Genomic DNA, 16,301 nt, shown 5'->3' with positions numbered 1-16,301 from the left:
TAAGATGACTTCGCAACTCACCACTTGACATACCACAGGCCGATTCTGTGTAGTCTGAACAGGAAGTTAGTCATTTTCCATCTGTGAAACTCTTTTCTTTCAATGAAATATCCTTTCACTGTTTGCTTTTGCTTTAATTGCTCTTATCAAAAAGCTGGAGAACCTCAAAATTAAAAAACAAGAGGTTGCTTATTATTATTTGTGACTTTGCCTCAGGCGTGTGCTCATCAGTAATCACTGCTATTACCTTTACATACATTGCAACACCTGCACAGCCCATGCTTAAAGCTCTTAAAGCTAGCATTTCAGTGGGTCTGTTTTGTTTTTATGTGCATCTCCTACAGGTTAGTCATGTTCTCTGGAACAGCCTGCCTCCTACAACTTCCAGTCATCACAGCAGCAAAGTAACCACAATATTTTACAACACAGCTCTAGTAGCTTTCCCGGTGGAGCTGTAAAAGTCTCATCCGGGAGGCGATGGATCTGTGCCATCCAGCAGTCCGAGCTCCTGCAGAGGGTAAAGCAAAGCTTGCTGGGGGCCAAACTCTGGCTCTCCATAGTGCCGATAGCGAGCTGTTCAACCATGGCGTGGTTTTCACTGCCAGCCTTTTGAGCTTTTCGCCCTGCTTCCTCTTACTCCTCCCCTGAGCACTGTGTGCTTTATTCTCCCAACGTCAACAGAACCATTTGAAAGTATTGCAACAGAGATGCAAAAGAATGCTTGCCATGTCCATCACCGGTTTGGAAACAAAGGCAGTTAAAGGGGGAAACCTCTCTGAAAGGACTGAGGCAGTTTATCACAGCCAGGAGGAGAGAGAGAGAGAGAGAGAGAGAGAGAGAGAGAGAGAGAGAGAGAGAGGCCTGGGGTTTGGATGAAGCAACTGCAAGAGAATCAGCAGCATACATCCATGGAAAGAGATATTATTTAGACTGGATACTGACTACATAGTACACTAGGGAATAAACAAAATGTTCAAAATAAAGCTCTCAATCCTCATGTGACACTATTATAGCAGCTTGGTGACCACTGGACAATAAATCAAGACAGGAAATGTTACCAGGGTCCTCGCTTGCCAAGAATAGCAAAGAAAAGCAGCAGTTAATTAAGGAAGTACTGTTTGGAGCAAAAACATTCAATTCTAAAAATATATATATAAAAAAAGGGAAATATTTGCCAGTAGAAGAAAAAGAACCGTAACTCTTCAATGATATACGTAGGATGATAAAATGGAAGTGGTAAAAACCCCTTTAGCAATGGGACATGTTGCAATCCGTTTAGCTCACCCTAAACTTTGGAGGTCAGTTGTAGTTGTTATGGTTGCTTTTTTAATGTCCAATTTGAATTGAATGCTTTGTCAAATAACTGTAAATATTCTACATAATTTCTTTAAAAGCAGCAGACAGATATTTCCATCAAATACTCTTAAGTTACTCAAGAGTTTATCTAAAATATTGTACGCATTCACCTGCGGCCGACTTCTGGTTTCATATGCTGCTGTGTGTTTAAAACCCCTTTGTGCCTACATCAGAGGAAAACAAACATGACCGACAGCGTGAGAAGCACAAAAAAAACCATAAAGTCAAAGGTAGAGTCACATTCTTGAACATTTATTTTGATGAACAGATCTGACACAATCTAAAGGACTGTCCCTGATAACAGTAAACTAGAGGGATGATGTCCTATGGGGAAAAACTGTCCCACTGTGTTTCCTCAACTCCAGTCTGACGGGGAATCCAAACTATAGCTGCACTCAGTCTCTCCTTTAAGCCTCCTTCAAGAGGCAGCCAAGTAGGAGAAAGATCACTGATGAAGGGGGGAAATAAAGACAATAGCTTTTAGAGTTCACTTAAAATAAATTAGGCAAGATGGTCACTGCACAAGCAGGAAGCCAATGTAGAACATGAGGCCTGTTAGGACGTGTATTAGTATGAATACGTATCAGCTAATCATTGTTATAGCTATGTTAATTTATAACACAGTTGTGATGGTCATTATCCTACGTCACTACCTTTGTGCCATGGGCCTTAAGGGGACAATGCTATAAGCACGCCAAATAAATTCTTAATGAGTGGACTATAAACCCTTGTACTCCAGTTACGCTGCATTACTAGCTGGAGGAACATCGGCCTCAGTCTATAAACCTCCATCAGAGTAACTGCGGGGTGCACGATTTCCATTTCATAATGTGAGAAATTACACATTCCATGGAAGAAACACAAACAGACAACATATCAATAGCTCATCTGCAATGTAACTCCTATAGTGACCACATGTGTTGGTACAAGTCTTAATGTAAAACACAAAGCTTAAAATACAAGTTTTTTTTCTCTTGGAAAAAGCCCATAAAAATATCTTAAATGTAACAAAATCTGGCACCGTGCCCCAAATCATGGGCACAAGCCAGTTCATGCAAAAACCCCAACTCAGTCACAGGTTTTAGCTTTAGAACAAACTACAATTACTCTCTTCTATGTCCCAGGTATAATCAGATCTGTAACTTTAACACAGTGTGATACAAACATGACAGTAAAAACGAAAATTAAAAGGTCGAAACTACCAAACAAAGACAGGAACTCAATGATGGATAATAACCCAAGTTTTTCCTCAAAAGACTGCCAACAAGGAAGACAACGCTCCTTTTTCTGTGCGCACCTTATTTTCATTCTAATGCAAGCAGGGCTTCAGTCGAGCTATTCCAACAAAGGGCAGCAGACTCAGAGTGACCCGTAACGACGACTGCAAACTGAACATGCCTGGCTGAGGCAGTGACCGAGGAAGCCAAATGGAGTACTGTTGACATCAGAGAGGGGATTTTCCAGTCCAGGAGCTCCGATAGAGCCGGAGCCCTGCTGACTGCCTATTAAGACAGAGGTGCCCGAGTGAGAGAGTCCACCTCCACACAGGTCCTTCAGGAGCGACTGCGGTCCTCTTGGGTCCCCACCAGCATTTTACTGTACAGCTTCTGCTGCTCTTCTTTGAAGGTATCTTTTACCTTTCCTCGCTTCAATCCTCCATCCCTATAAGAGAGTTTGAAATTAGTGAAATCAATTATGTTGTGGTGATATAGTGGACAATTCAGTCATATTCTATTGCTGATTGGCTTCTGCCAAAGCAATGAAATGCAGACCAAATACGCTGCATCATAAACTTGTCGTTTGTGACGCTGCATCAGACTTAATATGCAGTCTACATAGTATATATAGTCCATTGCAATACAATACAATTTCACAATCTTTTACTTAACGCCGACTTTGTAGTGTTTACTCCTTTGTATTTTCTAAATTGTAGTCCACATTGTGTCAAAGAGATGTTAAATTCAACTCTATGGTCATTTGTGACACTGCAGTTGATGGAGTTACACTGAACAGAATACTGCATCACTACTGCAGAAAAAGCACAGGTGTAACGGATAATGCTAACAATGCAACATGCACAATAGAGGGCCTTGGAACCAGCACACTGAAAAAGGAAAGCAACCATAATTAATCTAATTAGAAACACCTGTGAATGACAAGTCAAAATGTCAACTGTAAAAATGCTCTTTTATATCGTAAGCTGTTTCTAATATTTTCATTGTCCACATATGTCAGTGATTGGGACAAATTTAAATATTATGAAGTTTCTATCAATTGGGGTTAATGACATATCAGATGTTAGCAGTGACTTGTAGACTGCAGTTCCTTATATTCTCATAAAGCTTAAAAGTATTGCAAAATGGTGATTGCATTAACGTTTCATAAAAAAAGTGCGCAAGGAAAGGAAGTTGCACAACTTTGCTCACACTCTCCTGTTGAAACTCCAGTGTAACGACTGCAGCAACTATTTTTTAAAAGCTCAAAATCAAAAGCTCTGTAGTCAACAAGATCTGGTATATTTTTCTAGCATTTAGCAGAGACATGTATGGGACTAAAGTTTCAGACCTGAGTCTGTAAGAATAGTAACAGCAAGGAATTGACCTTTCTGGTGGCAGGCATTTCAACTAATCATAGCAGGAAACGCACAGGAGGAACCAATATCATTAACGATGACTCAGCTCTATTAAAGGGTGGGTTCGTTATTTATTTTTTTTTTTTAGGTTTTTATATCATTCTGTAGCTTCCTAGTGGTGTTCCGTGACCTGACGTAGGTTTCTGCATAATGACGCAGCTACATATACAGTACATACTGTATACAGCCTTATAGTCAGTGTATTAACGTTACATACAGTAACTTAGATGGCGGTCTGCATGCTCCTAGTTGGGAGATGCAGACAGGAGTACCGGCAAGGACGCTTAGCAATGTACTGCTGTGTGGACACCATGTTAGTTCGGATCCGAGCAGTTATATCGCTCTCTTCAAAGCCACCAGACTCCATTCACAAAAATAATAATTTCACCTCAAGGAACACAGGAGTATAAATACAACCCCACGAACCCCATCCGAACGAACCCTTTCAGTTACTTCAAAATTTTGCACAGTAACTTTGACTCAGCTCGTGCTAGCGTTCACATTATTCATAACCCTATTGATTAGCTTGTATTGGTAACCTACGTCACTGCTTTTTGCAACGGCTGAGTGGGTGTTTCCATTTGAAACCCCCCCCCCCCAGAAAATAACACATATGGACCCACCCTTTAAGAGGCCCAATAAGCCATTGCATTGAGTGAACATACATGATACCAGCCAGGGCCACTTGTCTGGATCACCTAAATGAGTACGGTAGTTATTAATATTATTAATTACACCTGTGCTTTTCCTGCTATGTCTCTGTCTATTAACCCATGACAGCAGTCTGTGTTGAAGCGTGTTCAATATGTGAAGGTGGTAGAAACCACTGAGCTGAATAGGTGTTATCTTACCACAGGAGGTCGACCAGTCCGCCTTGCCTGGCTATGGCTGCCTTTACACGATTGGCAAACTGTACAGCATCCTCATCCTCCTGTTGGAGAAGATTGGAATAAATATAACACAGGCAAACAAGTGGTCATAACAAATACATAACAGCATAGCTATTATCAACTGTAAAGTGTTAAATGCAACAAAACGATTAGCTCTGCTAATACGTTGATTGTTTCATCCATCATAGAAAAATATGCTGTTGCGAAGCCTGGAGTTAACCATGGAGTCTCACCTCTCTAGACATGGGGGGAAGGTACCACACACTGCAGACGATGGCCCAGCTGCTCATCATACGTAACAGGTAGTTCACCATTCCAAACTTGCTGCTGTTCCAGAAGGCGTCTCCAAATCGGGGGTCATACTGAGAGGATCAAACACACCACAATGAATTATCAATACAAGTATTATTTTGAAAGAACTGTTGATGGTTAAATTAAGATGTAGCAGGTAAAAATAAAATCTCACAAAATAAAAAAAGGCTCACCTTAATGGCCACAGGGTAGACTGTGGCACAAATCTCAAAACTGCCCTTCTTAAACATCATAACTGATGTGTTGTTAATGCAGGTACCTGGGGATTTAGAGTATATATAGAAAATAAATTAAGACGTATGAGGCTTTTTAAGAAAACTAGATGACATATAGTGTGATTATGAAGTCTTCCTGTCTGTACCAGATCAGTGAACCAACTCACCTTCTGGGAAAATGAGAATGGGCAGTTTAGATTTATCTTCTACATGGTCATTCAATCTGCAAATACAATAAGTATGCAGGTTATTGCTAAAAATGTCATTTTGAGGTTTTTGAGACACAAAATTTTAATTTACAAAAAAACCCTATATTTTTTCAAGTTACACAAACAAAAATTCCAACAAACTGAGACTCAAATTCAATATAAAAATGTACTTTGCAACAACTCTAAACAAATGCAAATAAACAGCCTTATAGACAGGGAAAAAAACCTGTACAATAACAAAACAGGGAAGGTTGTAATGCTACCTTTTGGCCACTAGATGTCTATCTTTGACTTCTGAGCGTTCGAACCAAATGTGTGGGCAGGCCTTGACCATGGCTCTCTGAATGACCCCCATCAAGCCACCGTGAATTTGGCCAACCTGACGACACAACACAAACACAAACGTCATTTCAACAGACAAGCAGCTGCTATGGATAAAGTGGCCAGTGTCAATGTTTTTGTAGCTTCCTGCTAAGCAGCAGTATACTTACCATAGCATAGCAGCCATCGCTGGCCAGGATGATAACATCGATGGGTGAGGTGTGGTTGGCGACACAGATACCTCCATTCTTGGGTTTATTTTCACTGTAAAAGTGGAAACAGGAAGACTGTTCAGCTATGTATTACAAATGGCATTTCCTGGAGGATTAGATCAGTATCAAGAACAGAAACAATATGACAATGAACAAAGCAATGCAATCAGACGTCACAACTATTCTCCGTAGAAATGTGGGTACGCTTTGGTCTTTCTTGGGTGCAACAAAGCAACCCATGGTGGATATATTAAAAGGTTTGACCCCCATAGCATGCAGGGCCTGAACCTACTGAATAGCCATTCCAAAGATAGAGTTACAATCTTAAATAGAGAGAGTCACTTGTGTATTTTTAGCCCCAGAAAGAGTAGAGAGGAATACGTGTCACAAAAGGCCAGGCCTTGATGGCAGACATTCAGAAGGCTGCAAAAAATGTTAAAGATTCCTATCTCACATAGGAGTACTATTCATGTATTACTAGTAGTATTTGTATCTATCAATCAATCAATCAATCAATCAATAATAGAAGTTTGTCCATGATTTCTCTAACTAATGATTTCACACAGTAATGACAAGTAAAATCTGAATTATCATGCAAATTCACATTCTAATAAGAAACTATTTCTATTTTTGCTGGCGCCTCCAGATATGAGAAAATAACCAAATGTTGAGCTTTCTCATTAACATTATCTCAAACTCTGAGGTCATCTCAACCGTTTAACTTCAACTTCAGTCGAGCCTGCACTGCCGTGAACCAAAAACAGAACCAGCTGTTATAAACTGCAGATGATTGACACACAAAGCATCAACTTCCTCCTCCACATCCTGTTGCAAGTGCCCCTCCTTTCTATAAAAGCTCCATGTACTGTATCATGTTCCTCTTTGATTCTTACTCTACCATATTTAAATGTAAAAAAAAAGCCTCACTACCATAAATTTCCACTTCGATCATAACACTGGTGCATCATTTTGTCTCTAGATAGTGAAACATGTGCTTGCAAAACAGCGATGTGAACACAGCAGCTGCTCCAAGCATTGTGTTTTGTGTTTACAAAATGACTGTCGCTTGATTGAGTGTGCCTCGTCTTCGTGTATGAGAAAGCATCACCGACGAGGGTTTTTGTGCTTCACCTCGGCTCATATGTCTGCTGCAATGAATATGAATGTGGACAGTCTGAGTCAAGCCACCCTCGGGCACTCTCCCCTTCATACTCACACTGTGGGTGCTCACATTGCAAGTGCTAACACACCCTGGTTTCTGCTCGCCAAAGATAACTCATCTGTCGTTATGTAATCTCACGTAGACCCCTTTTCCTGTCGAGGCAAGAGGTCTACGGCGGATCATGTTCAAGAAAGAAGAGGAATGAGGCCATGTGGGGAAGACGAGCAGCATTTGAGTGGCTTGGGTTTTTATGTTATATCCCTCTGGATTCTAATTTAGGAGAACTTTCAATCAAAAATGAAATTGTTCAGAAGGCTATCAGTAGCAACATGCTTTCTCTTGAAATGTTTGGTAGCTTAGATTAAAACTTTGTTTTACCAAATGCATAATCCTTTATAACGTCAAACCCTTACGATACCATTTGTACCATCGACCAGTGACACTATTTGTCATTTTATGCACATTAGGTATACGTTTGTCAAATGTAGTTACTTCCACAACCGTGAACAAGTGAGCATCAGTGCAGAGCTCTGTCCCAATAACACTGGATTGTTTTTGTGATGTCAATAATCAACAGCGACACTTCTACACTTTTGTACCCATGTGCCAGAGGTGCGGCTACATGCGATTAGTTATTAAGTAAAAGGAAACATTTTTATATAAAAACATCTATCAATAATTTCAGTGAGAACTTGAGATAGATTGTCAAGGCACAGTACACCGAGGCAGAAAAGAAATGGAGAAATTGACCAAGAAGTTGAGAAAACCGCAGGGAAACACCGTTTGATAAAGATTGACTAAACTGGTGGCAAAGTCAGAGTAAGATCTGGGTATTGCAAAGAACCTCCATATAAAGAGGAAAAAAATGCATGTTATAAACCACAATGTGTGGATTTACAATATTTACTTCAGGTAACTTTCAAGTTAGTAATAAAATAAAAAAACATATAAACATAAAGAACATACAGGTCTGCCAGTGTGTATGGTGAAAGGAAACCAGTCTGGCTGCTATGGGTCCGTTATGAATCATTGTTTTGCCTCCATTATTTCTAATGACATCATTACCGCAAGTTATGAGCATCTGACCTAATTAGATTACGTGAGTGAATAATCTCATGTGTTTGCATACTGTATCACAGAGCCTATTATGGACTGAATAACTCCCACATGTGCTCCATCTTCCCTTTTATACTTCCTGTCCTTATCTGATAAGGACTGTAAACATTGTGCCAGTGCTACTGCTGTGTTACAATAACACTGTTGGAATGGGTTCATGGCCACAGCGGCGTTGGTCCCTTACCTGTCATGGTAGGTTATAATGGCAGTCAGAGCTCTGACACATATTCTGTAGCACATCAAATGGACTTGCTGACTCAGAAAGTTTTTCATCCTGCAAGAAGGAGCACACAACAGCATGATGTACTTTGCGTGTCAAGACGGCAAATCTATGTGTTTTTGATCAATTAAAACAGACCAGCTTGTCATCGTCAGTCTTACCTTCCATTCGGCAACAGCCCAATGACACAGGTGAGGAACACGAGGAGGCCGACACCAGTGAAGGCAAGAGTTACCCTGGGAGACAGACAGACAGGCAGGTTACACCTAATATCCTACAACAGGGAAACTCTTAACAAGCAACATCATAGCTGTAAAACTCAGAGAAGAGGGATTCCACCTTTTGGTTTAACAATACTAAAACCACAGGTGCAGTTTGCATTGATTCAGGGGGAGGTCACTGAACCCGCTAGAAATGCATATTATATTTTTTATAATAACGCAGAACTAATGATTTATTTTAATGATGAATAATATCGACCATGTTGTGTCTTCTTATTGACAGAATAAAAAACCAACAAGATGAGAAGATAGATTTGCGGTCTCTTTATCTACTTATAATAACATCAGACACTCTTTCCACACACCGTTAATTATGCACTTCTGTTACGTCATGTAATCAAACCACGTACCCATTAGCTGTGCGCTCAAGATCAGACAAGAGTCGTAACCACTAAAAGATGGGTGAGTAATACTTGCTATCTTCCGACGTTTGTGTTTCTTAAACAGAAATATATATATATATATACACACTGCGATACTTAGTGAAAATGACAAAGGCTACAATAGTCTACAGACAACAGTAGCCTAAGTAAACTTTCAGGTGATCTCCTGGTGATCTCCATCCAACCAGCTGTCATCTTATTTAGATGTTTGTAGTGAAATGAGGACGTATCGTTGCTCGCTTTCACCGCGAGCAACAGGAATAAATAGAAACAACCAAGGCGTCTGACAAAACTTCAGCTCATAACGGCACGCTGCACAGCGCTTTGTCGCTCGCAGCCAGTGAGGACATTCCAATAAAACTGATAATAAACTCTAGAGCCTGCAGGTGGGCATATTAGGAGATGAAACTGGCCAACAGGTTGACTTAATCTGGGATGAACCACTCATCTAGGGTTGGAGATGGTGCTGATTAAATTGGGCACAGATTAAACAAACACTAGAGAGGAGAATGTTTCATGCTAGTCAGTGAGCCAGGTCAATATTCAACGAGACAACCACTGAATGAGAGAATGTATTAACTGGATGGGAGACTAGAATGATGCGTCTGTGCAGCGGTGGCCTGATTCGTCTCCCCACTGGCAATTGGAAACGAGCCAGCCAGGCTTAGTACTGAGTCACTGTCCCTGTGACTGTCTAAGCTGGCCTCCAATGAGGATCTCCCTCTTTAACTCACTTCATGTGCCAACACTTAATGTTGTGTGTTAGAGCAGTCTGACACCCCAATGCAGTCTGCCCAAATCTATCTATTCATTTTTACAGGTGGGTTTCACTCTAAGTTAACCATGAATGTGTCTATGTGTCAGCTATGTGCGTTGTTCACAAACCAACTAGTCGACAGTTTGCAGAGATGTATGTCCAAAAGAAAAGCCCACATTTCTGGTCGGAAGATATGATAGAAACCTACTTCTAAACATTATGAAAGACTTGGATATCAACAGGGTATTGTATATGCACAAATATCGCAATGCCGACCTTTTCAAGAAGGTGGTTGAAGGAATGAGCGAGGGAGGCTGTGTTTGCACGGTCGAACAAGTCTGCCACCGGTAATTTTAATCGAAGTATGCACTGATGCATGTAAACGGGAATATTAATTTTCACTAGCCATGTAAACAGCTTAGTAGGAATATTGTCTTTTTCGGAATGAGAGCAAAAAACGGAATATTTTGTGCATGTAAAAGTAGTCAATGTCGTAACATTGGGTAGATGTACCAAACATTATAAAAAAATAAAAAAAAAACTCAGGTTTTATCAACGAGATTTTGTATCAGATACCCAAAATGTGATAATCTTGAAGTTTGTTAACTAAATCCAACATTTGTTAAACACCAAAAAAACAGATAAATTGATGTAGAGTGTGTTTTCAATAGCAAAGTTTTACTGATAGCAGCTGTAAATTACTGACACTGTAGTACTTGTACTAGTTTGTAGTAAATGTGTGGTAAGGGTTTCTCTTGTATGCTGGAGGTGCTGCTGATACCTGAGAGGCAGCAGGAAGCCGTAGCGGATCAGCAGGCCCAGCCCCCATAGGACGGTCAGCCTCAGGCTGATGTAGTGGAAGTTGTTGTTGCTGCGGGTCAGCAGATTCCAGGACTCCAACTCTTCAGGAGAGAACCGCTTGGTCACTTCATCGTCCATGATGCTCTCCACTCCTCGCCGAGCAAAATAGAAGATGTCAGACATCTCGAACTCGGGGGCCGAGTTCAGGTCTCTGTTGCTGCCGCTCCGCCGGATCTCCTTGATCTCCTCCTCCAAGGAGGTGGGCTCCTTGGCAATGATAGCTGGAACAGTCCGGAGAGAAAGGATGTCAGCAACACTCGTCTCTAAAACAAATACATCTACTGAACATGCACACCGATAGCACAGCTTACCATTTGAATAGGGTTTGTACAATTGGTGATTATTTTCTTTCGCTCCTCTTTCTATCCTTAGTGTAGCCCACTAAACACAGAAAGAAAGAACAAATGGTGTGTAAAAACAATGTCCCAAAATACACAGAATGCAGCTCATGTTACTCCATCAACAAATTAACAAAAGGAATGCTCATACATTAAACTGTTATTGTGAGTCTGAAACACACAGTCATAACATTTAGAAAAGAAAGCCGACATGCAACAAAAGTCTGCCACTATTAACAAACTGTTGTAATGTCAGACTTTTTTAATTTGAACATTTAAGAAACTCCATCATCCCAGCAAGTTCTCCATTATTATGGTCAGAGTCAGCTGCTTCCTGCTCAAGTTTATCTCTCTATTCTGTGTAGCTGTTAAGGTTGTAAAGCGTCAGGGTGCAAAACCTCAACAAAGTTGAGGAAACTAGATTCTGAATTCTCAGAAGTTGGGCCAATAATATCTGTGGCTTATCTGTGACCACAGCCGTGCTCTAAGACACTAACATTATAATGCCCACTTCTCCCTCTTCAGTATGTAGACAAAAACAAACCAGTGTTCACTGAGAGGCAGGAAAAGAACACGGTGTTCTAGCTGTAAATCAAGCAGGACTGGGAGGTGTTAGATGCGTTTCGCTTAGCCAAAAGTCTCAGACTACAGTTCATACCAGAGCACATGACAACTCCCCAAGGCTTGTCCGCACCAATCAATGATAGGGAAGTGTACTAAAATATAGTAATTGAAGGCAGGCACGCATGTCGAAAAACACAGGAATTGGCCTGGGGCACTACAGTTAAAAAACTTGTATGTCTAAATCACATAATTTCCATATTTCTGCGTACTTTACATTAACTGTAGATACACATGTTTTATGGCTTTGGGCAAACTGAAACCAGTTTTGTCTATCACTATGTTTCAGAGTTGAACGATGATAACCAACTTGAACATCAAGACATTTCAAAAACAGCTTAAAAAGCGGACTATTTGAAGACTTAAGACATGTAACCTACAGCAGTGATATCTGCATTTGATTGATATATGCTGGTCATATTTACTCATTACATAACCAGCCTATCGTGCATTCCTTTTGCTATCATTTACAGTGACCTTTAAATCGTGTCGTGACAAGTTGTAATACTGAGTCAACGTATTAACATGCAGCTGCAGTTGACAGTAAGGATTCTTTGGGTGGAGAGAGAAGGAGCACAGAGAGCTGCTTAGTCTAGCAAGAGAACAGGAACAAAATAAAGTGAGTCCATCATGCTAGCATGTGGCTCCAGAGCTGCATGTCAAGGAGGATGTTTCTATCCCGTATAATATATTACAGATGTGGGATTGCAGCACAAATAACTTTAGCTTATGTTAGCAGGAAATTGTGATTTTTTTTGTCACACTGATGGGCTAACAGAAACACAAACTATCTTGAGCAACCACATTTTTTAACTCAACAAGTCTGAAATGGAGATCTTTGCAAGCAATGACATGCAAATAGTACAAACCAGAAAACCCTGCTTTAGGTTTTCACAGTCGTTACTGCATCTGTCCTTTGACCTTTTTCTCTAAATCTCACGGTTGCTACTTGAATCATGAGCTAAGAACGTCCCTCATATCTCCCTCCGGTCCATTTATTTCTGGCACAAGAAGATCTGCTCTAAGGAGGTACAGTACATTCTGCAAAGTGATGACAGCTTTACTAGTGAAAATGCACCAGAGATAGCAGGAGGAGAGAAACTGGATAACTGTGTCTGGAATCAAATAGGCGAGGAGACCATTAAAGGGTAAATACTGACAACCTGAACTAGCCTCGCTGCCCAATGATGAAGCTGATGTATTACTGACATCACTGGTGATTCAAACTCATTTCTAGAAAGCGGAAACTGCATATCAGTAAGCAATAATCCAGGCTGTTGGAGCCATGTCACAGACAACAGTTACTGACAAGGTCTTTACGACTCCAGTTACATAACTAGGGAAGAACGGCTCTGTGGCTGCGATGTTAATCTGTATAAGAATGTGAATACAATGGCCACTGGCTGGATACTAAATGTAAAGCCTGCATCTGACCAACGCCCTGAAATGCAGGCCTGCAGTTTTTCTAAAAAACTTAGTTCACCAGAACTACAACCTTAAAATGTATACTTTATACAGGTTTCCAGAAGCAAAAATGACAGTTGAACTGGAGTGTTGATTGAACGGGCAGACAGCCAAAGTAAATACGGGCTGTCCTTGAAGAACGGAGACAACAGCTTGTACTATGACAGTGTTTTTTCAGGACACACCGTGAGACTTTTACAGAGTGTGCATACAGTGCTTCCACTCCAAACTCAGCTTCAATCATCAGCCATCAGTTTCAAATAAACAGAAAGTAGTTACAGTAGTGCAGCTTACCTCAAAGAGCTTTAATAAGGTTTTCATATAAAGACGTCGGATGCCAAAGGACACCCCGAAGATGGCAGGCACGATGATGAAGACCAGCAGCAGGGTGAACCACACTGTGAAGGAGATGCCCAGCAGGATACACACCAGGTTGTCAAAAGGGTTGAAGAAGAGCTCCATCTTGAAGTCAGGAGGGCGATGAAATCTATCAAATGGTTGAACTCAGAGGGCAGAGCAGATGGCAGAGGAGGCGCGGCACTCCCACCTCTTGGCCCCAAGTGGCCCTTTATTTTTTGTCAGAAAAAGGCCTTCATCAAGATAACTAGGGGATGGAACTCCGCACACTGAACCCAGAATCAATACAAGTACAAATGGCCATCCTGACGTTGCCCTCATGGGCAATAATACCAATGAATTTCATTATTTTCACCATTAATCGGTTTCTCATGTTGATTTAATCCCAGGGAAATTAATGTAAAGTCCGTAAAAAAGCAGATGTGCTGGAAATAAAGGCAGGTCCTTGCTGCAGATGTCCTTTTGCTATTTGAGCACAGCCTCCCCACTGGCGACAGAGATGTAAACAAATGAAACAACTGGGCACAGCAGGTGGTTCTCCTGTCTGGTGAAGATCCAGGGGGGCTCTGCAGCTCAACACAGGCCTGCAAAAGATGTACAAACAAACGGGTCAGGGATGATGATCCATGTCAGTATATGTCCTCTATGACCCGAGCTCAGGTCCATTCTTACTCAACCCGTCAATCTCTACATCTTCATCCTCCTAAATTCCTCACTAGTAGAGGTCAATTTTCCATAAGATTTAGGGGAACCAAATTATGGAGTAGCTTTTCACATCTATCAATAAACTGTTCATCTGTCAAATGTTTCAAGTCGCTTAAAGGGTCATTTAATTGCTGTCGTGTAATTGCTTTTCACCATGTTGTCCATGTATGTTTTTATGTTTTTTATTTTTTCCCACTCACAATGTTGTTTGGTTACCCAAAAGTCTTTATAGATATTTAAATCAATATCCTCCTCACAAACACTAACCATACACTTCCATGCAACACACACACACAAACTTGTCTTTTTTATATATATTTACTGTATTGTTATTGTTGTTATTATATATATATATATATATATATCTTGTCCTAGTTGTTTTGTTATCACTATTATTATGTAGTCATATTATTTCTTTATATTAATCTTGTCTCTATAGGTGGAGGCTTCAGATAAGCCCAGCGGGTTTCTTGCCTCTTCCTGCACTGTATATTATTCATTTTTATTTTTTTTTGTTATGTGATGTTGTAGTCTTATATTGTGCAAAACAAATAAACAATAAACAAACACTTCTGCGTGTAGGGACTTTGGAAGCAGCATAATTTTGAGAAATAAAATTTTTAAAACATTATAAATGAACGGTTAACTGAGTAAATAAAACGTTTAAAAAACAAAAATAGATGTTTAGGGCTTTATTTTAGATGTCTGCTAACATTTTTCTGTGGTAGAGGTGACGTACATGACCTCTCTATTTTTGATATATTTACTGTATTGTTATTGTTATTATATATATACATATATATATCTTGTCCTAATTGTTTGTATCGTTATTATAATTATTGTCTCTGGGTAGAGCCCAGTGGGTTTTCTGCCTCTTCCTGCACTGTATATTATTCATTTATTGATTTTTTTGTTATGTTGTATAGTCTTAAATTGTGCAAAACAAATAAACAATAAACAATAAGCACACATGGTGTAATTTAATAAAGCAAGACAGTAAAATCTCTATATCCTCTGTGTGCAAAGTTAGTGCTATAGCCTCTGGTGGCTATATCTGAGAAGAAATGGGAGCTACTAATCTTAGAAAAAGGTAGATTAACTGTCATATATATCCCTTTATCAGATCACTTTATGAGCTTACAGTTATCAGCTACAGTAGCAGAGAGATAACATTAGAGAGGCCCTCCATCCTCCATCTCCTGTGATGATGCTAACCAGAGTAAAACCCACACTAGCTAGTCTCATCACTACCTCACAGTTTACAGCTTTAGAGGATAATATATCAGCTCTCTAACCTCCACAAAGACCTCAGCTAGAGGTGGATAGAGAGACTGGACACTCTTGTACGCACATGGATGATTTAAAGACTAAAGTAGCTTGTGGCCTCCGAGCTAATGGTGTTGCTAAAATGTGTCTCCCCTGGCGTTCAGATGCTAACTGCTGAGCCAAGCTGTTTCTGTTATAATCTTAACTTACTATCTTACTATCCTAAACAACAGATCACATGCATGTTTAACAGACGTGATAGTTCACTAACCGTGAGTCACGTTACGTCCAGCGCTGGTTACAGTAAAGCTTTCTCTCTGGTCACTGGTCTTTGTCTGGAGGACTGTAGTCAAACTCTCCACCCGGAGAACAACATGAGCAGACAACGAGCTGCTCTCCTCTCTGCTTCTCTCTCTGCTGGCTACGTATCAGAAACAGAGCAGCCCTCAGCTTCAACGACACACTCGGCTCTACACTGACACCTGCTGGACACAATGAGACACTGCAGCCTCATTCTAATTTCAATTCACTGATTAGAATTAGAATCAGAATCAGAATCAGAATCAGAATGGTATTTATTGCCAGGTGTAAGAGGTATACACTAGGAATTTTCTTTGGCTTTG

General features: G+C 40.4%; 1 protein-coding gene across 1 annotated transcript; it reads right to left on the bottom strand.

The window, feature by feature from the left end:
* Positions 1 to 1,587: 1,587 nt before the first annotated feature.
* Positions 1,588 to 16,095, bottom strand: LOC141769384 (glycerol-3-phosphate acyltransferase 4). The gene is made up of 13 exons (XM_074638385.1): positions 15,950 to 16,095; positions 13,645 to 14,291; positions 11,239 to 11,308; positions 10,848 to 11,148; positions 8,807 to 8,881; positions 8,610 to 8,699; positions 6,106 to 6,199; positions 5,878 to 5,993; positions 5,573 to 5,628; positions 5,364 to 5,449; positions 5,112 to 5,240; positions 4,840 to 4,919; positions 1,588 to 3,018 (listed from the first exon to the last, which is right to left on the bottom strand). Exons 2-13 carry the CDS (start codon positions 13,810 to 13,812, stop codon positions 2,910 to 2,912), a joined length of 1,374 nt encoding a protein of 457 aa, XP_074494486.1. The 5' UTR covers positions 13,813 to 14,291; positions 15,950 to 16,095; the 3' UTR covers positions 1,588 to 2,909.
* Positions 16,096 to 16,301: the final 206 nt, after the last annotated feature.

The sequence above is a fragment of the Sebastes fasciatus genome, chromosome 6 (genome assembly GCF_043250625.1).
Source record: "Sebastes fasciatus isolate fSebFas1 chromosome 6, fSebFas1.pri, whole genome shotgun sequence".
NCBI classification, from domain to species: Eukaryota; Metazoa; Chordata; class Actinopteri; order Perciformes; family Sebastidae; genus Sebastes; species Sebastes fasciatus.
This window is presented reverse-complemented; position numbering and strand designations above follow the sequence as displayed.